General features: G+C 39.1%; 1 protein-coding gene across 1 annotated transcript in view; it reads right to left on the reverse strand.

Annotated features, from left to right (window-relative positions):
• SPAG16 (sperm associated antigen 16) overlaps positions 1–24,826 on the reverse strand; it is a 411,664-nt gene that overhangs the window by 94,637 nt on the left and 292,201 nt on the right. Inside the window, exon 15 of the mRNA XM_050899968.1 lies at positions 14,846–14,972. Coding sequence (XP_050755925.1) covers positions 14,846–14,972 — 127 coding nt within the window. The remainder of the gene's footprint in view (positions 1–14,845; positions 14,973–24,826) is intronic.

Consider the following 24,826-nt stretch of genomic DNA (forward strand, 5'->3'; position numbering starts at 1 on the left):
ACTACTAAAACTTACAATCGCAGAGAACATCAGGACAAATCACAGAAGTGAACATCAAATATAAGAACAGAAGAGCTTTTATAGCAGTAAAAGGAAAATAATAACAGAAAACAAATGAGGAATGAATGAAAAGGAATTATTATAAAATATGTAACAGAGTCCCTGGTTAGTGTCAGAGTTTGAAGCAGAGAGCCCCAAGAGCCCTCAGGCCAGCAGCATACATGCACAGAGGAAATTTAAACTAGGACTCCCAGTGAAGCTGTGTTTGAAAAACATCACAGAGCTGAGATGTCCGACCTAATGAACCACTAACAAACTGAGTAGCCTGCTGCAGCATTCAGATGGTATCTTCTTGGTTGGGTCTCCTACAATGTCTCAGAAAATGTCCTGGACAGACAGTATGGTGCCTGCTAGACAGAAGCTGGCTGAAGCTGGTTAGGTTGGACTATAGTAACAGCAACCCAGAGCATGTTGTGTCAGTATAACAGAAGTCAAGAAGAAATCCTCTATGGTGGTCTGAGGCTCAGACTTGTCTTCTATTGAAAGGACTAACACTGAGACTCAAGATGCCCTCTACCTTGGTCCACTAAGTCCTAGCTTGCCACAAAGCACCTGCTGCACAAGGTACGCAATGTCATGGGGATGCTCAGCACTTCCCAGCAAATAATGTCAGTCTTCTCTCCAAACTTCAGATCTATCTACCGGCTAAGACTTTGGGTGATATTTCAGGAGACCATCTTTTTTTCTTTTGCTGGGGGGTTCTGAGTGAGGTAATGTTTAATAATTTCTGTGGGGTTGGTTCTCCTTATTGATTTCCTTTCCTGTTTCCTTTCCCTATGTTTTGCTCTGATGCCAGGGAAGAAGTGTTCATTGTACTCAATAACCTTGTTTTCCTTGATTTTGCGTTACCATTCCTGCAATGTCCTATCAAGCGTCAGAGTTGTCTACTAATTTATGCAAATATGTTAAGAAAAATCTATAATAAATGTGTTAATTCATAATTAAAAATTACAAGAACGTTACATCAATCACAATACCTGTATCACAAGGCTCAGCAGTCCCAGATTCAAATGCTTCACATCAGATGTAGAAGCTGTAATGGGAAGCCCGTATGTTTCTAAAGCCAGGAAGTTCACTCAGTCCTGGCACTTGGAGCTGCTCAGGGAGGAAGGTGGAGGAGCCCTCTCGTGCACAGTGCTGAGCGAGGCCAGCACTGGCACAGATCTGCCCTCCCTATGGTGTGACTCAGAGGGTTCATCTGCTTAAACGAAGCCCATTATTTTGCTGGTCCATCAGCCAATGACTCTAGGCAACTCTTTATTTTGCCAGTGCCTAAACTTAGCTCGCAAGCACAGCTAAAATATTAATCATTAATTACAGTCACTGCTATAAATGCCCATTATACTATCAGAGACATTCCCAATGTCATTCAGGCTGACTGGCTAGTGTATGAAAATGAAGGAAAAAGAATACACAATAAAAATAAAAAAACCCCAAATACTGGACACAAAATGGAGAGGGCTACTTCCACTCGTGTAAGGAAAGACCTGTTTAGCCAAATACACATAATTATATATTAAGAGTTTTAAGTAGACAGCTGTGACTGCAGTCTGGAATACAGAAAGGGATGATACTGAATAAAAGGCTGTTATCAACTACTACTACAGTTCTGGCAAGGAAGCCAGGGAAGGCAATGAATTTAACAGACTATGTTTTAAGTTTGCTTTTTTATGGAATGCCCAATGAAATCCTCAAATTCAGTGAATCTTGCACTCCAAGGACAGTGTTAACAATTTAACTCCTGATCTTAACATCCAACTTTAATGTTACCATCCAACTTCAGATGCACATCCAGCTGAGAAAGCAAAACACCTTATATTATATAGATAGATGTCTTTGGTTGAAAGAATTGCTGACACATTCCTTTACTGGAAATAGTCATCCATTCCTTTAAAGATGAGGTCATGCAAAGAAAGCTAGGTGCCCCATGTACCAATAGCCTAAATCTCTCTCCTCTGTGATGGATTTCAAAGCCACCTATGCATTATTTCAACCATATCCAACCAGTTTCAATCACACCAGCAAGCAGAAGTATGCAGAGAGCTGACTGCTTTTGTAACTCCTGAGACATACTCTGGTCACGCTGTTTTGGTTTTTTAACAGGGAACAGAAGTCCAAAACCTTAGAATAAAGTGATTAAATATTGGCCAGAATCAGAGAGTATTCAAACAGGAGTTTTATAAAACCTTAAATATGAAATGAACTGAAATCATTAGTGAAGTACGAGACCTACTGCTTAACCTGGTCCAAAGAGCAGAGGCATGGAAGGTGGCAAACATTACAGCAACTTCTGAAAAGAGCTTGAGAAACTGTCAACTGGTCATCTGATTTCTTTACAGGTCTAATAAACTCAATTGTATAGTAAGGAACAGATTTAGTTGATGCATGGAGAAATGTAATACCATAGTGAAGAGTTACCGTAGCTTTTATAGCAGGAAACCACAGATCAGAAATCCGCTCCAATTCTTTGATGGTGCTGAGAAGCACAGGAGCAAGGGTGACCTGACTGACACAAGATACTTGAATTCCCAAAAGGTTTTGACAAGCAAAGTTGGGAGGGGGAAAAGAAAAAAAGAAAAAAAAAAAAAGGAAAAAAAGAAGAAAGAAAAAAAAAAGTAGCTTTCCAATAGGACGTAGTCAGGAAAATACAGGAGCAGATTACCAGAAGAATGTGACATCTAGTCTGGGACCTGTGCTAGTCAGCACATTAATAAATATTTTTTTAAAGGGTGGGAAGGTGAATATTGAGGTGACATTCACTGATAGTATAAAATTATTCATGTTTTTCAAGACGACAGCACATTTCATAGACTCATTGAAGAATCTCAAGATGCCACTGGATTAAGTAATTAAGTGGCAGATGAAACTGAATTCTGAGAAACACAAATGATTCAAATGAACAAAAATATCCTTAATTATACAAATCCAACAATGAACTGTAAACTGTCCTTTGTCATTCAGGAGACAGATCTCACAGCCACCATGGATACTTCTTTAAAAACATCAACTTGATATAATGTCAAGATTTATTGGGGCGGAAAAAAAAGCTAGAGAACAAAATCAGGAAACCTCATTAGGCCTCTATTTAAAACCATGATTTAAGCACATCTTAAACCGATCATACACGCCTCGTCCCTCTCCTCAGTTTCTAAAAGAATGTACTCGAAATAAGATTTGCAGAAGGGCAACAAATGAAGAAAGATGAGGAATGGCTTATGTATCCGGGAGATTAAATAGACATGGACTCTTCAGCTCTGGAAAGAGAGTAGGGGAAGATGTGTCAGCATGAAGAGGTCGAACAAGGAACAATTATTCAATAATTCCCACAGTATGAGAATCAGAATGTATCATTAAGAGATTTAAAGCAAAGGCAGAGAAGTACTTTATCATTGCTACGCAATCCGTTGGAAGCTGAAATATAAAGAAGTTCCAAAACAAAAGATCAGACAAGTTTAACAGAGAGAGATCCATGAACACCAGATAAAGTGCATGAGGTCCCCAGCTCCTAATCCACAGGGCATTGGAGAAGAGCAGCAGAGAAACCTCAGTGTTTACTCACTCTGGTTTCATCTATTTTCCCTGAGCATCACCTCCTGCCCACTGCCAGAGATGGGATACTGGCAAAACAGACCTTTGCTATGACCCAGAAACACTCCATTTTTGCTCTTCTGTGTTTCCAGGCAGGATCACTGAGGTATTCCACACATATTCATTTACAATATAAAACATGAAAAGGGGAATGATGTTTGACTTGAACCCAGCATTTAAGAACTCTCCGTCATCACCACTACTCCCTCTTTTATTTTATTCTAGAAGGAAAAAAAAAGGGGGGGGGGGGGGATCAAGATATTTCCTTTTTTCACTCAATTTAATTTAGAGAGGAAAGACTACAGGTAAGTAGATTTTACCCTACTCCCCAAGAGCACGTGATACTCAGAGAGATAACAGCTCTACATAAAAGATATTTTCACACGTTGAAAGACAAGCAAAGAAATAAAGAAAGTTCATTCCAGAGGAAAAAAACAAAACAAACAAACAGTTCAAATATCTAAGTCAGGTTTTGGAGGCTATTTATAGAATTCCTTTTCTTCCTGATTTTCCCATTCACCATCATGTATAGTATTTTGCCACAGAAAGAGAATTAAAATATTTTGTTGCCCAAAAGTCTCAGTACAAAAAGTGTCCTTCTGCCCAGGAAATGACGATGTGCTTTCTGGTGTGAGCCTTTACAAAAGGACAGGCAATATTTATGAGCAGTTTGAAGGCTTCCTAGTACATATCCATCTGGAAAAAGTGGATATACAAGTTTTGCACTCTCTCTCTCCTAGGTCAGTTATCTCATCCTAAAATTGCATCCAATTTTCTCTGAGGACCAGTTCTGCATAAGCTTAGGTTAAATGCCTCAAAGGCATCTAAATCATGATTTTCTTAGTAGTGGAACGGCATTAAAAACAAAGAAATGAAAATCATGCTTTCTTGACAAAGGGGATTTTGTCTCAGGCCTCAAATTCATTTCAAGCCAATGGGTTTGTTTTGTTGGCATGCAGGCTTGACAAAAAGAGGCTGGCAGATACTGTGGTAGGAGCAATTTTCTAGCATTTTTTCCTTTTCAGCAAACACGATGCATTTCCGTGTACATTAGGCCACCATTTCAGCCAGCTCTGACTGCTAGCAGCAATGGAATAACTGCAGAGATGCCCTGAACTTTGTCTCACTCACCTTTTTCCAGCTGGCCCATGAAATGCAAGCAAGGCTCCCAGATTGGTTCATAAAAAATAACAAGCACCCCTAGGACATCTGTATGGAGATTATATTGTTAATCAATTTATTTTGCATAGCCCCATGGATCACTTGCTATTGATGATTACGCGGTTTAGCTCCTGTGACAATTTGTCAATAAAATAAAAATAAAAAAAGGCTAAGAACAGCATAGTTTTAATTTAAAGATGATCTCTTTCTTGAAAAGATGCCACTTTCCAAGCTCTGAAAAGAACTAGCTTATGCATATATTTCATTTACCAAGTGGCAGAGCTGTTCAAGGAATCAAAACTGTCTTGGTAATCACAATACAGGTATCCAGAGGTGAATAATTTTCTTTTAGAGTTCAGTTACTTTTAAAAATGAATATTGGAAAAATAGCAAGTTTGATAAAAACATAGGTTTTGAGTTACTGGAAGTGTGTTATTCAAACTCAGCATAGACTGGCATAGTTTTTACCCCCAAAAAAGTGGAAAGCTAAATACTGTTTATGGATTGTTTTAAAGATTTTTTTACATGAAAGCGTCTGACATTTCATTTCAAAGTTTTCATTCAAAATATAAACTTTACTTCTTGAAAGGGAAAAGAATGGTGGGTAAATAGACCAAATTACCTAAATTATCCTTAAGTTTGAAACAACATACTTGAGTTACTTAGGTTGTCACAAGAATTACTTTTTCCTCCAAAGCATCCAATCCCAATGGACTCTGTCTCCTTCTCTCTAAGTATTTGCTTCCCTTAAACAAAACCACCCAATTTCTTCTTTTCATAAGCATATGTTCTACGCTCCCAACACAGTTCTGGATCAGTCCACAAAGCTACCAGCTAACTAATGACTCTTGGTTAGTGACGAAAATATATTTAATTTCAACAGTGATGAAGATGCAAATCGCTGTCCCCTTACAGATTCCCTGACCTATCTAGTCCTTGGCAGAGAATGCCATGGCTGTTCTATCTTGCATGTTTAACGTATAGAAAGTACACACAAATACTAGATCAATATAATACCTTACTTCAAAAATCCCTTTCTTTTATTACAGGATATGAATGATGAATGCAGTATTGATTCGTTTCTTTACATACAATACAGATGCTTTACTCAAAACACAAGACCTGGATAGCTGTCGATATTTAAGAGGAGCTTTCATGGAAGAAAGGCTGTGATGACCTTCAGAGGTCCTTACTCTCTGACTGTCTGCAGGAACAACTTAATCAGGAGATGAAGCTCTTGTATCTAAGCCAGACTTGAGATGGAGCTGTGCAGTTTGAGTGAAAGAAAGGAGTTCTCATTCAATCACTGTAAATACATTCAAAGTGGGAATTTGCTAATTGCAGCACTCTGTAAGCTGGAATTAATATAAACAATAAATATAAAATAGAACACGTGGACCTAGTAAAGTTACAAAAGCAGTAAATGCTAGAGATGAGATGTTAAATATATGATTATTTTAAGACTTGCGCCTAGTTTAAATGGGATTAGGAAAAAACCAACCTGTTGCAAACCATTTTAATTCAGTTTGTGGATAGCTGCTGGAAAATCAAAATTTTGATTAGTTATGCCCCACTTGGGATGCATAAAGCTCCAATTTTCAGCTTCTGTTAGTTTAATACAAGGATGGCAAAAATCATGTGGACATTCCCTTCATTTACTTTTGGAACAAACAATTTGCTCATCACCATGTTTTGGCTGACTGCCTGAACAGCTGAAACTGTTGCTTCTCCTTGAAGAATAACATTTAACCAGTCAGATAATAACCCATTCAACCTGGGGTCCTCAAAAACACCCTAACAGGTCAATATATTGCTCTAATGAGGCACAACCCTGGCTTCCAGAATATTGTTTTTACGCTGGGTATACACAGGCAAGTGAGATGGGAATATTTAGTACTACAGTATCTACTTGAAAAAGGCTGGCTCTATTAAATAGCTGTCCATCTTCTTGCACTCCAGGGAAGGAAGCATTCCTCTCTAACAAAGATGAAGGGAATATCAATGGGGCTAATCTCTTCAAAGTGCTCAGCGCTCAAAGCAATTGCCTGCAGTAGTACACAGTCCCCACCCTCATTAGCTCAGCAAAGAAAACACAGCCAGAGACAAAATACTATCCTGCAACTAGGGCAAAAAATGTAAAATAAAGGGTTTCCAAGCCACCTCCCTTCCCTTTCCAAAGGACAAACATTTTATACATTTTAAATTATGTGTGTACTGAAAATAAAGTCATATATTTTAAGAAACCCTTTTCTTTCTAGCATATTTAAATATTGTGGAGTTTGCTCATACTGAAAAATGGTCATGACACAACAGAAATACTGTGTGGCACAACTCTTCTCCCGATCAACAAAGGGGAAAAATTCATTGCCAACCTTTTCCCTTCTGAAAAACTGCAACGGTCAGAAATAAGGAGAGTGATAGTTTCATGCCCCCATGAAACAAGGAGACAAAATGATCTGTCGATCAGCTCATATTTGTGTAAATTCTAATCTACCCACTGCCTCCAAATTAGAGAATTTTATGGTCAGAAAAACAAATGTTAAGAATGAGAGAAATGAAATACAGCAGCACTGAGGGGAGAAGTGAGAATTACGAGACAAGGAATTACTGTTGAATTATGTAGTCTTCCAGCACATCCTTTTATTCCCATGCTGACCATAGGAATAATTAAGGATGGTCAACAGATGTTGTAAGCACTCCTCAGAGAAAGAGGGCTGACACTGATGTGTTACCGATCTGACTTCCAAGACTAAGCAGCATGACCAGGACTAGAAAATAGGTCATGGGTTGTGTAAACCAACTCAGACCACACAGGAATCTCTCCAGGGAGCCACTAATGGATTCATCAGTTCAAACACACAGGATGGGCAGGCTACCAGGGACAAAACATCAGTATCGGTGCATTGTCTAAGAGCACACAGTTGGGGCAACAGCATTTGCTTATTGCAAAGCTCTGCCAAAGCAGGGATTTCAGCTTGAAGGACAAAGCACAAAACCTTTCTGCTAGTGTGGGTGAGGTGATCCAGCCCACCACCATGCCCTCTATCTGAGGCAGAATTTTTGAAAATCTTTTGCTTGTATAAAAACAGCTTGGTCAACAAATGGTGGACCTGAAAGTTTACTTCCCACAGATCAGTTTAAAGTAGGGATGCACATTCAGACATGAAGCTAACAAATATCACAGACTTTAAAAGTGTCTTTCATTCTCCCTATAATCCTTGTCTGATTGTCAATTGATGGTTCCTTTCTTATGAAAAGTTTTATAAAGAGATACTCAAGTTTGGAGTAAGAGAAAAAGAGAAAGAGATGGACAAGACAAAGGAGAAAAGGAGACCCACCACTGCTTGCAACTTGCCAGTGCAAAGTAAAAGGCCTGACTTTGGTGTTTAGCCCTATCCCATTTTAGAAGGAAGGAAGAACGGGTTTTCGTGGCTGATTGCTACTTGGCCCAGTTTCTGCAGAAGTGTCCCCTGCACTGGCCTGGCAGAGGAGGCACGCACAAGAACAGCGCTCAGACACAGAGCACTGACACAGCACTTGGAGACGAGCTGAAGCCAAGGAAGTGAAGACAAACTAAAAATGCTGATCACCAAATAAAGAACGGAGAACTAAGAGATGCAGGTGTCTGCATTTGTGCTCATCAAGCAAAACTTGCAAGAATGTAGATCAATTATATTTAAAAGAAACAGAGCATGCGAATCCTTAGTTTGTATAGAAAAGGGTGCGTAAGGATGCAGTGAAAACACACAGATCTTGCAGCGCTGAACCCATAGTGAAGAAAAGGGTTCCGATGGGACAGACATTAAACAATTCATGATGGGAGAAAGGAGAGGAATGACTGATGTACAAGATTGTAGCTTATGCTTTATGAATAGATTTGAGAAAAGCCTGAATGAGAAGCAAAGCAAGCAGCAAAATAAGGAAGAACTAGTCTCAATTTTCTAAGTGAAGAGCAAATGTTTCAAAGGAATTGGAAAGATGTCTTCTAAAAACACGGCTTGATCACCTTGCCGCCCTGTTAGGTGGAGTTATAGCACTGTAGCAAGTCCAAACTGATTAATAACCAGAACTGGGTCTGAGCTCTGTGTAAAAAAGCAAGTGCCAGGACAAATCCAAAGAATTATACCTATATCTATTTCAATCTATCTATATATCAAGCTCTCTTTGCATACTGGGCATCAATTTGCAGCGTTTACTACATTCATGCATGAGTGCCCAATTAATGCATGCATAAGCACCCAATTAGTTCACGCATGAGCGCCCAATTCTCTTACGCATGAATGCCCCATCAGTTCATGCATGTGTGCCCAATCAGTTTATGCATTTACACCCAATTAATTTACTCATAAGCCCCCAATTAATTTACATGAGTGCCCCATCAGTCCATGCATGGATATACACCCACGTCGGGGCAGGGACACCTGTGGCCTGTGGGTGACCTACAGTGAAGCAGCGACAGCCTGGAGCAGTGGAGGAAGAGCAGTAAGGAGCACGGAGGATCGGCAGACAGAAGCCATTACACACACAACCCCAACCTCCCACATCACCCGTTGCCTCACCAAAGGAATTGGGACGATGGAGCGCAGCCTGCGGCGAAAACAAGGCAAGCAGAGACTAGGAAGGGGGGAGGAGAGATGTTTGGCTTAAGCTGAGGCTGGGAAAGGGGGAGGAAAAGCATTTACTTAAGCACTTGTTTCATTCTTCATGTTCTCTTTTTTCTTAATACCCAGAATCAGTGATCAGAAGTTTGCGTTAATTGGTAATAACTTAAATTAAGTAAAAATGTCCCAAGTCGAGACTGTATTGCCTGTGACAGCATATACATAGTCAGAACTGAGATAGGGACTCGGGCATTGAACCACAAGGGAAAAAGCACCCTAAGGAATCAATTGATGTTATCAAGTAATCTGCCTTGGAGATTAAAGAACACAGAGCAATAAAGTGTTGTAATGAAAGAAGCTTTTTAGTCAGAAATGGGGGTCATAGGGAAAAACACACATTAATGTCAGCACATAATTGCACTATATGGACAAAATCAGATGCCGGTTAAAAGATTACTGTGGTAAATTCTGCACTAGAGGATTTTTCTCCCATCAAGCATGACTTTAACTGTAAGCAAGAGGGAGACAAATACAAAAAGCAAGCTTCAGAAACTGCAAAAAAAGTGAGATAGAGTCAAGATCTTGTCCTCCTCCAGTTCTCTTGATACCTGGACACAGTCCCCTCCTGAGATCCAAGAGGTGCAGGTGCATCCCTTGCTCTCCCCACATCCAGCCGCCAGTTGCAAAATCCACTGTACAGCTTCCCAGCAAAGGAGAGCTTCATCCATCCTACAAAAATCCCCCACCCTGCCAAGATGAAGCTTTATCTACTCAGTGCCACTTAAGTGGTATCAATTAACCAAAAATGTGAAGGAAAGAAGGAGAAAAGACAGACACCTGGCACCTCAATACCAGCTTGTCTTTGCAGCCAATATACCAACCAAAATTGAGGAAATCAAAGAGAAAATTGAGTGGGCACCTCACTGCAAGATCAAACCTCTAAATAAATGAGACTGCCATATAATAAATCAATATTATTTATGTTTCCTTTAAGAAACAGAATATATACTTAAGTAGGCACTATGAATTTAAAAATACAATTCATACTTCTGAACTTTTCCCTCAATTTACAGGGACAATTTCTGCCAGTTTTGTTCTGAGCACAGAAATTGTTACCAGATAAGGAATCTGAAAACTGTAATTCTGGAACTTTAACTGAAGACTCAGTATCAGCAGAAAGTCTAACAATCTGAGGTGTAATCTCCGCGCCTCCATCCCTCATGAGGCCTGTGTGGATCGCCTGTGGCTTTAATATTATCAGTAATAGCCCAAATAATGTCAAGTGCAAATATTGAAAATGCTTCAGCAATGGCATCCCAGAAAATCCTGTCAATAATTCTGTATTCAGTAAAGGGTGGGTAATATAGAGAAACAAATTCTTTAGACCACTATTTAACACCAAAAACAACTCCAGACCAAACAGCAAACAATTGTCACCCATTGGACTAATGGCTGTCTCGTGGTAACGTCCTGTGTAAAGTCATGTGATGTGTAATTAAGCAAATTAAGCTTGCTTTTAGATAGCAACACTGAGCAGTTACCCTGACCCCACCACGGTTGACAGTGGTACCATTTGTTTGACAGTCACTTCCTAAAACAATGTGTCTCCTGCACCCCCAGAATTCCTACCTCCTCAAATAAAGCACTTGTTTCACAAGGTAATCTTGATCCTGGCGTTTCTCAACTTTCACATTAGTTTACAACCTTTACATTCTTTTAATATAATCTCCCTCTAAATAAAATAGGTACCTATTGCCCTTTGAGATGTTCAGAGGCATTGTAAGGCTATTTATTTGTGCTCTGGCAGAAGAATCACATACCCTTCACACCTCTTCAATGCTGAGAGCAACACTGCCCAGCTTGGATGGAAGCAGGTTAAATGATAACACCTCATTGTACCTCCAGATCTCAAAATATAACAGCGTATTTTTCCAAATATTGTTTGCTTTCCCTTGGCCTTACTGTAACTGCTATTGACTTTGGACTGTTGCTGTTGTAGTGGGGTTTGTTTGGTTGGTTTAATATGTTATGATAATAAATAAATATGCCGTAGCATATAAACTAGAATCCTCTACAGCTTCTCTAACTCTTACATACGCAATGCTGTGTTGTGATTAATTGTATTAAATACATTTTCTAAACAGCAACTGGAAACACAAAAGGTGAGGACAAGAGGGTGTTTAAGGGATTCATGAATGCTATACAAGAATATAAGCACAGGGAGATGCTGGCTAACTTGCATATGAAAAAAAAGCGAATTTAGTCAAACAATCAGTTACATTGTGGTCCATCTTGCACAGTAACCACAGTTGGTCTCCTCTCTGAGACCATTCACAGCATGCAGAATTCAAAGGACATGTTCCTTTGTATTTCTGACATTAAGCATAATATTGAAGATCCTGCCCCCACTGGGCTGAGTCCCAGCCAGCTCCATCACCACCTCTCATTGCAAGACCATGAGCTAGTTTCAGAAAACTGGGGGAAAGAAGAAAATCCACATAAAGTGCAATAGTAATTAATCATGTAATTAATTTCTCCTCATTCACAAGTATGCCATATCGAAAAGTCCACCTTTAAGCTGAGCTGAAGAAAAGCTAAGGCAGTGTAGCTAAAGCAGAAAGATTTATACACAACTTTTTTCGTTAACTTATTTAAGATCTGAGTGTGGCTCTGATAAAGCAGAAAACGGCTTTATGGTCAAGCATTTATGCCATGAAGAGCATTCAGATCACTAGAGTTAGCAAGGACCATCCCCAATAATGCCATCAGGAGAATCCCAGTAACTTACAAACTCATTCTTGGTACTAGCACTTTGTTAAGCAACTCCCATCCAGCACACGTCATACTGACAAAAGATAGTACCACTTTAAAACAGAAGATAAGATGTGTTTGTCTACATTGCATTTGCAATGATAATTACTTGAAAACAATACAAAGGAAAACCAAACAAAAATCGTCCATTAGTTGGAGCCTTACTATCTCTGACCTCAATCTCGTTTGCTGATACGGCCAAACTTTTCATAAACCCCTTCTATCATTATTAGCTATAATTTAAAAAATTACTGGGCAGAAGAAAAAAAAGTGCTCAACCATGGCTCTCTAGCAATTAAATCCATCTGTAAGACACTGAACAATTCGTTTCCAGTGTCTATGACTATTAATGCAGTCAAGTATTTTTACACTGGGTGGTAGAACATCACCAGGAGAGACTGAGGGATACAGCTGGAAATTAAGCCACGCTTTGATAAGGTCAGAAAAATCCACCCAAGCTTCTCCACAGACAGAGGTCCCAAATGAGACAGGTGTCCCATGCCCAACAGGCTGTTAGTTAAATATAGGATATATTCTCCCATCACTATTTATTTTTGGAGTATTCTGGCTGTTTGACTTATTTCAACATGGTTATTATTTTTAGTTAACTCCACTCAAATGACTGACTGAATGGTTTAGATTGACCAAATCCATAAATTACTGTTTAGACAAACAATGCAGGAACCTGCTGGATCATTTTATCTAGCCCTCTGCTGTTGCAGACAAGCACATCATTCAGCCTCTCTCATTGATGTATCAAGGGCCATTTTAGGATTACTCAGGCTAACTCTCGTTTAGCTAGCTTGGCAACTCTAGTATTAGCATAAAAAAGCTACGACAACACGGTGTCAGCATGAGTTAAATAACCACAAACCCACGGTCCCAGAGGTATTCACCTCAGACTGGGTCCCACACTGCATTGCTAGCAATAACCAAACCAGCTGCACCCAAGCAAGGCCAGGTTTGCTAAACAGTACCACATCATTCCCCCCAGATGCCGTGCAGAAAATGCATTCCTTCCAGCCACTCATCAAGAAGATTAAATACTGCTCCATAATACACAGATATTAGTAAGCTTGTATTTCTACAAGGTACCTATTCAGAATAGGCATTGCCTTTTCAGCCTGCGTGTGCGGGTACTGCCGGTATGCCTCGCCCCCTGTCCTTAGTTAGGTGACGTCGGCACACTCTCTCTTCAAACAACAGGAACTGCAATAGTCTCTTTTAGCTAGACATTTTCCTATCTTTAGCTAGGTGCGATTGCGTCCTGTTGCATTATGCCTCATTGTGATCATCCATCCCAATTTGATCTCTCTGTTGTGTGGTTACCCCTGTAGAAAAAATTTTGGATTTTATCCAAATGATGGAAAAATTCGTCCATTTAGATTACCTGAAGCTGATAACCTTTCTACTGGAAAGTTCCCATCTGGCTAGAAATATTGCTACTGCATTTTTCAGGAATGCGATTCCTTTGCAAATGACCCAACATTATACTCCAGAAACAAAAATGCAAAACTTCTTCAAATCCTCCTGAACGAAAAATGAGCTCTTATTCCAAATTACACACATAAATAGAATAGTGGTTAAATTTGTCATTGGGAAGCTATCAAAAACGGACAGTGTCAGTGCATTTTTTTTTCCCTTGGAAATGAAAATACCTTGTTTAATGGTACAGCAGAGAGATCTGTGAAATCACTATACAAATAATATAGAATTTGATGGCAAAGTTTTCTGCCAAGTGACTCAATATATTGATATTATGCATTCCACAGTATGTGGGCCATTATGACAAAATATCATACTATTATTTTTGTTTAATGATTCCTTAATTATCTCTCATATTCTATTGAAGCATTATATTTTATGCACATAACATATAATGCAAATGTATACATATTTTTCAATATACCTATATATATTACATTATATATTATTGTATTATATCATATCATATTGTACTACCTTGGAGTAAGAACGATTTCCTAAGCTAGGATCTAATTCTGTGCCACAACATGAATGTTTGCCCATGCTTTGGAATTGAAGATTAATATTGGTTTTAAAACAAAAAAAAAAAAAAAAATGTTTTACAACAGCCCCTCTTCAAACATTCACTCACAATATTGCTGACATGGTAATACATGGTTGATGATGAAAAATAATGGGTTACTTCAATTCTTTGTGCATAGTAAGCAGTCCTGTCAACACAATGAAGTTCTGAGGCAATTACAAGAGGACTTAGTAGGATTGGTTATGAAATGCAGCTACAGAATTAGCAAATAGAAGAACAGTAATGGAGAATAAACATCACTAGAACATAGGTAATCTCGCTAAGTTTTTCACCCCCAGTGATCAGTTCTGTATTTTATGTAATATTTTTGTAATTAATTGCACTTTTTGTTATTGCACATTTTTCATTTTATATAAATGGACCATTAGTCCAATTTGCCAATCTAGTCCATAGAAAACAAGTGTATTGATCATTGGCACAATCAGGCATCTCTTCTTTAAAATTAACACATCTATGCTGTTTCACACATGCTATCTGGCTTCAGAACCAGACAGAGATTAGAGAGATTTCAAAATAAACCACGTCTTAGGTAGAAAAAGTTGTTTTAGAATCCTACCAGAGCGATCAAAGATGACCTGGTTGGCAGGATGTGGGCCTGCGTCTATGGATAAAACAGGCACCGACTTCCGAATGTCCCAGAGCTTCATCACGCCAGAGGAGTCACAGGAAGCAATCGTATCACCCTGTCAGTGTTGGAAACAAAATAAAGGCATCACTTTTGTACTTCTGCAAAGAAGAAAGCATAAGACACAGGGCTGGATACCCATTGATGCCAGACATAGTAACTACATGTTTAAAGAAATGTAAGTTATTATATGTGAGGTTACCACAGCCTCTTAACAACTATGTTGACTTGAATAGCAACAATACAATATGACTTTTAAAGAGAGCAGTTCAGGAGAAACTGTAAGTAAAAAAGAGAAAAGAGGTTATTTTGAATTCCGATACCAGCGTCCCCTAAGGACATGGCTTTTGATTATACCTTTTCTTCTCACAAAGACACAGGAATGGCCCTTTAGCCCTGATTTTTAATTTGTCCACTCACTGTTTTCAATGCGAAGCATAAGATTAGAGCAGAACAGACACTCCTTCATTGCTGTATATTCATTAATAGCCATGCTAAGGACAATCTCACTCATTTCAGTGAGTCAGAAGCATGCAGGGACTATCTATGCAAGGAAAGACAGCAGGACCATGTCCCCCATGCCTCTTTTCAATATTAACTTAAAAAAAAAAAAAAACACAACTAAAAAAGTGGCAGAAGTATTTTGAATATGTAGCATATGAACAAATGCAAAAATCAAAGAAGGCAGGGTAAAGGATGCCCAAACATAACTTTGTTTAGCTAATTCCTGCCACCATAACAGAAAGAAACCCCTAGCTACCAATGCAGAAACATTTGCTTTTCATTTTAACCTCCTAAACAAAGATTCAAAATCCCAAAACCAGCTCAGCTGGTGTGCACTCAGAGTTATCAAAGTCAATGTCTTTTCCAATTTATGCAAGAGTGTAAGATTAGATTAAAGGATATTGTTTTGAAGGAGAATCACAATGCTATGGAACTGAGAATCAGGTAAAACATGGGTCAGATGCTGCATTCATGACTTTTTTTATATTCAGTTAATTTTTACGCCATTCACGTAAATAATACCTGCAAGAAAATGTGTGGAGTTATCTAGCAAATAGAGGAATTAAGATCTGAAAATATCCATTGCCTTCTCAAGTAGAAAGTAATGGCCTGCGAAACACTATCATGGTATAAGTATAATGAAATCTTTAGGTTCATTTGGAGGAGATCTAAAACGTCAAAACTCCATTCTGGCTCGTTACAGGGACTAATACAGAGTAACACCGAGAAACAAAGTAATCATTGCTTGGAGAATTCAGCCGGCAATGCGTAAACTCTCAGCACTCGCTGTTTTGCAGAAAAGCTCAGTAACCGTAACTACATCCCACCTCAACATAGTGCTGCTCAGCATCACGCAAAAGCTATTTAACTCCTTTGCCAGCTGTACCCACCTAATTCTCCTTCATTTCATCTGGCTCCTTTCATGAAGTTCAGCCTATACAAACGACGAGGTCAAGCAGGCCGTTTGGGAAACAAACAACAAAAAAAACCCCAAATACAACAGCTACACTCCAAATTGTTGCCTGGCTTGAACTGGATCTCAATAAAGCAAATTTTTAATGGAAAAAAAAAAGCATCATCATGGATATGAAACTGCAAGTCATCAAATCCAGTCCCTTACTCTTACAAGCAATGCTTTCATACACTTGCTGTGATGTAAGTACTGAATTCCAGATTAGCAGCAGTTCCCCCATCCACCCCCCGCTGCTGATCTAGAACCTGCCTGTCCTTGCATTTATAAATCTTTCAGCCCATAAATATAAAACGAGAGTTTAAAAGTACTTGTTCACATGCAATCTATATCCTTTAGGTTAAATACAAGGGGGATTTTTTGCAGAAATAGTCCTCCCTTCTTCCCTGTCCCTGATGCATTTCACGTACATTATCATATTCATATCCGCCCTCGGACACTATTTTCTGGGCTAAACAGCTGAAGCTCTTCCTTCTCTCCTCCCCATGCTTTTCAGATAGCATGGAGTCTGGATTAACTATGAATGTACTTATCACTGATTTTTATAAAGCAACTCTTGCAAAATTGATCACCAATTTTGGAAGCCCATTCTGAGATCCCTGTAACCTGACTTTCAGAGAGTTTAAAGATGCGTATCTCAGCTGAGCAGAGGTTTCGGTGAAGCTGGCACACAGCAGCAACTATGAAGTGGGAGGGTGGGACACGCATGATCAAGCGGGACATCTCCTTTCCTTACGTCATTATCTATCACACCAGCAAAGGGAAGGGGAACCAAGTACGTGCATGTATAAAGATCCTTCCATTCCTCAGTGTAAGTACTCAGCTTCTGGACCAGCTCTCCACACCTCACCATCCTCTCTCTTTTCACTTCTTTCTGCGAAGATTATGTCCATCACTATCAACAGTCCACTTAAGAAATCACTAGTATCCCTCACACCCGTTATTTCATAACCTCTAATATGACTTTGATATATTCTTGCATTTTACTCCAATTTTTTTTCTACCCATAGAGGCATTTTAGTAAATAATACCTTTTGGGGGAGGGGGTGGTTTTGGTTTGTTTTGTTTTAGAATACGCCTGTCTTTAAATTTGTTTTGTATGTGTCCAATATACTTCAATAAATGCTCCTTAATTACAGCTCTGGTAACTCAGCAATTTTGAACCAGATCAAAGGACAGCCCATCTGGGTAGACTGCACATAACCCACTCAGTGTAGTTACAGAAGACACTCCAGTGGGTGCTTTGTGACTCGTCCTTATGTCATCAACAGTTGTGTCCATGGATTTTCAATTCAACATTTCTCTCTTAAGTAACAGTGTGGTTCAGCTAATAGATCGTAATTGCACCAAGAATGCTTCACTGAAATAGATATTATGCAAACATTGATCAGAGAGAGTCCCTGCAGGAAAGTGACTGCAACTGTAGAGCTGACTTTGACCTTCCCACTGGCCCTGATTAAGGGATCGTTACTGGTTGCATAATTATGAGGAAAACAAGGATTACAGGTTCTTCCTTCTATGAATTAATTTTGCTACAGTAGCCGGCACACCACAAGAGAAGATCCATACCCCATCCTCTTTCAATCTTGCCATCCTGTGCTCTACCGTATTTATTTTCTCCCGTTTCTACTGCAGACCCCTAAGAAACACAACGGTAAACAAACCTCCCCTCCCGCAGGAATTTACACAATCAAATTGTTAGTAGGTACCAGATACACTGAACCACTCTAACTTGTTATTTAAGCTCTCTTTCACAAGGTGATCTGTGGCCACATCAGAAAGGTCGAGCCCCCCTGATCCTCGCAGATACTATTTGAACAGAAGCAGTGCTGGAGAAACCTGGTCTGGGAGCACCACCCCACTGTACTAGCTGCCATGTAAACAAGCTAGAGAAGATGGTCCTGCTCCAAAGGGTTTACAGTCTATCTTAGTAGCAAGATCAACCAGTTCTTGCTGTCAAAAAGTCTGCAGACTTTTTATCAATTTCCTCCCAGATGCCTGGTATAAACATACTGTGCATAAAATGCAACACCCAGTAGCATATTTTGCCTGATTTCCATGAAAAGGCAGTAGACGTCACCTGCAAACAGAAGTAAGAAAACATAGGGTTCTGACGGTAACACGTCAACACATGCAAACAGGTATTTTATCAGCCTCAGCATACTCTGTCCACAGACTTATTATTAAATGCATTAATTACTACTGATACCCAGGCAGCTGCTACACTAAAAACATACCAAAAGGATTTTGTTAATGACCCACGTTTCACCACTTCTTCGCTTGATGTCATCTCTATTACATACCTTTTATAAATCAAGTGCGCTGGAGATGTGGGATAACAACTTTTCAATAGGAAGAAATAAAACAGGAATGTAATCAAGCTTAAGGATAATGTGAAGCCACATGCCATTCAAAGAAAAAGAAAAGGATAAGTCATATGTTAAACGAACTCATTTGCATCTGGCCACAGGCCATTTTCAAAAGCTTTAAAGCTGAATCACTTTGAATTCTCCTATGAGCTTTTGGCTTTTTCATTCCTTTTACAGTTAGTATTTCAGTTATTCATGGAAGAGCCCTCTGCCTTGCTCTTCGTTGTCATCTTTTTGTTTCTTGCCACACTGAAGTCTTTTTTATGATGTCTTTTTTGATGACATATTTTACTGAACAGCAAGCTGGACCATCAGGGCTTGACTGATTTTCCTACATGTAAAAGGAGGAGCAATGAGATCCAAGGAGAAAATGTGCAGAAGCAGATTCCCATTGTACTGATTTTCATTCACACTATGTTTTATGTTGCTAATCAAGGAGCATGTAGAATGATTCATAAAGCTGGTAAGACTTGCTTCCTATTCGATATAATCAAGTTGGTATTTTTTTGTGTGTGCACGCTGACGTAATTAAAGAATTTATACAAGGATTCAATTAGTCTGGATTCAAAGACTGGTTCTGTTCCAGGCTACACTTAAAGGACTTTGCAAGTCCTTTAATTGCCTTTACAGTTCCATCCTCCACTCTTTACCTTCCCTGCCGACTTAATGAACATCTTTATATTACAGAAGATTGCCCATTAAAATGGGTATGCTCAGCTCCATATAAATCATAATCCCTATCTCAATTGGCACTTGAAAACCATTGTAACACAAATAATTATAACATCAGGAATTAACAGATTTATATCATTCCCAGGAAGTTTTAAAAATCTGTTTCCTTCTTTCCTTTTTTTTAAATATACATTTTTTTCTTGTGAACATTAATATTAATTAACAATGGGACTAATCACCAGGTACACTTTAGGCAAATATTTCCTGAAAACTGCTGTTTCACACCAGCGATAAGGATAAAAATCTGAATAATTATGTCTCTTGCTTATGAACACACCTCTGGATTTATTGCTGAAAGATCAATAACATATGAACTGCAACAAGTGGCTTTATCTAATTTAGACTGTGATAAACTCCTCCCAGGAGTATCCTCTTCAAAGTTTAATTCTGAAGGCACGTCAGTAGTTGTTTCATGACCTTTTGCAAATATTTTTTAAAAGGCAAAATAGTGAGTGAACAGGCAACTCATTTTCACTATGACAAGTTTGTATCAAATCAGTCAAGTTTACTGATTTGCAAGTCTTTTGTTTTCAAAACAGATGTAGCTGTACGAAGCGTATTTTAGGGGACTGTTACGATAACTAGACTAAGATTTTAATCAACCTCAGTCGAAACAGATTCAAGCTCCAGGCCCCTTGCTAACTAGAAAGAAGCTTGATAATTATTTTACCTTCCCATTACTGTTGGGAATCTGGTTGACCTCTGGCATAACAAAGGGCTGATAAGCTTGTTACCGGTCTTACCAGTCTTGTTACCAGTCTCTGAACTAATAAAAGGAGTTCTGTGTACATAAAGCGTGGTGGAAACTCCTTGCCATTAAGTGCCAGTAGACAAAGTGGCCACATGAGGAACAGCTTCAGCTACCTCAAACTGAGACAGACTCGAATAATCTGCATTTCTAAGATGCTCCCTGTGGGACACATCCTAAGTCACTTAACTTTACCACCATTTTATATGTGTTAAAGTGAGTATTTTTAAGAGAAGGAATCATTACCTCCCACATTTACAGCATGAAGCACATCAGAAACCTGATGAGAGTTATTACCTCGGGCCTTGTTGTAATGTAAAAACTACACTCAGAAAATGTAACAGGAGGCATGCACGCATGCCAGAGTCCCATCCCTGTGCCACCCCATCCCACGGGGTGGAACTGGGCTTTCTAAGCAGCAGCAAGCAAGGGCAGAGGGATCTCAAGAGAATCCAAGCACGGGAGGGTGAATCTGCTGTAGTCGTTACAGGGAGAAAGATTTTAATGTCCAATTAAGCCAAATGAATTATGTAAAACATGATAAAGATGGAGGAAAAAATGCAGATGTAGTCCATTATTAGACTGATGACTAATCAATCACCACCCATTTTTGAAATATCAGGCTTAAATCATCCCAGTTTCAAATGAAAATACCATCTTCTTAGAAAGACATGGAATTACTTAGCCCGGCAAAAATACAGAGATACACTGATTATCACTTTGAAAGAGTAGTGGTCTATTTTTAATAATTATTTTCAACAAGAATGGGGGAAAAGGGATGATTAAGGGTTATTTACAGGCAGCACCAGTGTTTTCCCATCTACTGTTTTACTAGCTTTTTCCTTTTATAGTTTCAACTTCTGCATCATGATCAAAGTGACAAAGGACCATTTATGTTTCAAAGCAACTGAATACCCAGAGCTCAAGCAACTGTGGTCTGGTCCCTGTGACATTTTTTACAGCTTTGAATAGACATGAACTGGTGAGATACCAGCTCTTCTGGAGGTGAGGTGAATCCAAGATATGGATGCAGAAAGAATAATCTCTCAGAGCTTCACTGTTGGTTCCTACAGGAGAACCCTCCAACTTTATTAGCAGTTGTCAACGAACAACTCCTAATTTTGCACTGTGTAGAACTGGTACAACTTGCTGTAAGAATTTGGTTATTTTTGCCGTACCTATTGTGATTACTGATCTATTGTAATACCTTGATATTATGGTTCAATGTGCAGGTTTTGAGAGCATACTGACTGTGTGTGCTCTGGGGGAAAAGCATCCTCCTCCTCTAATCCAGCTCTATGTGCACTGTGAGCATTTGAACAAACAGGCAATACAATAGCTATTATTAAAAAACATTATGGATTCAAAACTACAAGAATCTGTTCCAAGCTCTCTCTTAATCCCACTTACACAGCAATATCAGCACCTACCCCACTAGCTCAAAGGAGACGCCTCAGGATAACTGATGTTTTATGCCTGTGGGAGGCAGGGATCATTCCTGTCCCAGCTCCAATTCTTTTGCTGGCGCTTTTTCCTTCAGGCGCCCCAGCAGCTGAGGTTCATAATGAATGTGGTAAGTCAAAACACGCTTTACAAACATAATAGAGGAATTCTGTGTCAACGCTTTCCTCTTTCACATGATGCTGCAGTCCAGAACGCAGACATACTGATCACTTATTGTAACGAAGGTGAAAGAATGTTAGCTCATCAGAAGTGCTGTAAAAATGTAGGGTTCTTCAAGTTTGCCACTCTAAATTATGGTCCAAGATTAAATACTTTGCAATTACTGCTGGTACATGGTGGGACCGGACCAGCTTCAGCTACAACATGAGGATTGTCTGCAGGTACGCAGAAGCGTGCAGTTGGAGACGGCAAGTCCTGGTGGAAAACGCAAAGGAGAGAGATGCATGCGGAGAAGCGCTGACTGAGGGGTGAGTGCTGTTAATGCAAACAACCAAGCAGAGCAAAGGGAACGACCAGACAGTCCTCAGGAGAGGTTTCGAGCAGAAGGGAAATTTATTACAGAAGGGCAGAGGTACATAGATGCCTCTTTAATGTTATCAGTGACCAAAAGTCTATTGCTATTAGAAAGTGGAGGAGAAACAAATACATCGGGAAGTGGAAAAAACATGTGGACGAGATGTCTGTGCTGATAAATGAACAGGTATGTGGGCTATCGCATACTCAGAAACTTAAAGATATTAAGATAGAATTTTTTTACTTCTTATCCTCATGTTCTCAGTGATGATTTTGATCAAGATGAAGAATGTCTTAAAATGATATTATTTCTAGGTTATTAATTTTATCCTTTCAGAGCATATGGAGACTCATAAAGAACACCCCTCGTGTCCTCCAAAGGAGGAGCTCTGTTAAAAGTAATCAATGGAAATGGCAGAACTTTGTTGCAGCAGAACTTCCAGTTCTACTGACTTTCAAAAATAATGATGGATCATGGGTCTCTTGTTTGTTTACATGCACTCTGCAGGCTTTCCTCTTGCTATGTGAAACAGAGGGAATCTCTCTTCCCTTTGCCACATCAAGTAGCATGAAGTGCCTTGTGGTGTTTGAGGAGAACAACACATGCTAGGCTTGCAGAAACCCTTTGCATAAATTTACATAAGAAACCCAACATCACTGCACTCCCTGCAGAGTTACTGCTAGCCATAGTTGACATTGCACTTGAAACAGTACTGCAAAGAGAGCAATATCTTTTGCAGAGAGGTTTAAAATAATCAATTTTGGTTTTCCTTTCTCACCATCAAAGAAGTGCCTTTGAATTCTGGGAGCTGTGCAGCGAGAGGAGGAGATGAATGATAATTGCCATTACTGGCTTTTCTCCGTATTTTGAGAGATACCACGACTAAAATGAAGTTAGGTGCCATCATTACCTGATTAGATACTCCTGAGAGCAATAAGCATAACAAATTCCTAGGGTATGCCATGTTTGTGCACAGGGATTTTATTGTCATTCAGTTCCTTAAAGTCTAAATAAGTACATTTTTAAAAACTGGGTAGTATCCACTGCAATAATGTTAAAATATGGATGTAATACATACTTTCATAAATTCATAAATTAGTATTAGTGGCAATAGATCTATTGCTGAAATGTGAAATTTAAAATGCAGAACATCTAAGTCACTGAAATAAAATGTCAGTAAACTACGTGTGCTTTTTTTAAACAGAAACTACCAAAGAAACATGTAAATTGAAAAAGTTCAACTTAGTATTTGGCTTTTTATCTTGTCTTTGGGCATTTTTTAAGGGAAACTAAATGCATAAAGAAGAAATATCAACAATATAGAAAATGTATTTATAGAAGCTTGCCCAATTTTGAACTCTGGTAGTGTATGAATGTTTCTCCCAGTTTCAAAGCATTTCAGGCGAAAGAATGATCAGTTCAACAAATCTCATCCCATTACTTTGAGAACTACCTCACAGAAAAACAGCTAAATATCAAAATAGAATAATCTGCATTCCCATCCCTGATGGACTTCAGCTGTGCACTCTCAATTATTTTCAGATTAAATCAATCTGATATTCAAGTACCTTCTAACAGTGATATTTATTCAACTACAGATTCATTGCATTTTCATAACAGAGAGGCCTTTCCAAATTTGGCCCTACTTTCATTCTTGCATAAATTCATTTTAAATCCAACTTTTTATTGCATAAAGCCACTGTTGTGTATACTACACAACCATGTATACAGCACTGTTTCAAGCACCCTGCTTCCTTTGGCCATGACTTGATAAGCAGTAAACAGGTCAAGACTCCTCTTACCAAACACAAATCATTGGTCTAAACTAAACCCATTTCTCTAACACAAATTTAGTTTAAGCCCTTTTGAAGAGTCAACTTTGCAGAAACATGCTTTTGTTGGAAGAGCTGTTACCAGTCTGCTTGAAACCAACGCAAAACCATACCGATAGCATCTATTTTAACAGGTAACCTGGCTAATCTAACATGAGCCCCCATCCACACCTGACCACAGCAAACTGGGAGTGCTAGGTGAGCTGGAGGTGAGCAGATTCAGTGTGAGCAGCCACGTCTGGAGCCTTGGCCTCACAACTCAGCGCCGAGCATCTGCAATGATTTCCATTCAAGTCAGTGATAACAACGGCAGTGTGGATAAAAGTCTCACAATTTATCGAGAACTGACTGCCACATCACAGCTACAGGATAGAGGGTAGGGATGGTATGCTGCTTTCTCACTTATCTTAAAACATAATTTCCTGTGAAATATCACATAGAGAGGCAGGTTTGACTGTATTGCAGGTGGGAAATTGAATTTAAAAGAATCTAGATGGATCTTCGTATTCTGATTTTGCTTGTTTTGCAAAACGACAAGTTTTAAAAACAGCTGTTAAAATAAAAAATGAATTATGCTGGGGCCTGGACCCACAGTGTACATCTGCCACAGGAAAGTCTGGCGTGCTGGGCCAAAAAAATTCTTATTCCTTAGGATACACAAATTAGTTCTTCTCCTCTGAGAAAGAAGGGCAAAGTTTTCCACACTGCTAGCAGTTTTGCATGCTAAACAGCGCTTGCTTCATGTATTGTATACATAGAGGGTCACATTCACTGCAGAA

The sequence above is a fragment of the Gymnogyps californianus genome, chromosome 7, assembly GCF_018139145.2.
Source record: "Gymnogyps californianus isolate 813 chromosome 7, ASM1813914v2, whole genome shotgun sequence".
Lineage (NCBI taxonomy): Eukaryota > Metazoa > Chordata > Aves > Accipitriformes > Cathartidae > Gymnogyps > Gymnogyps californianus.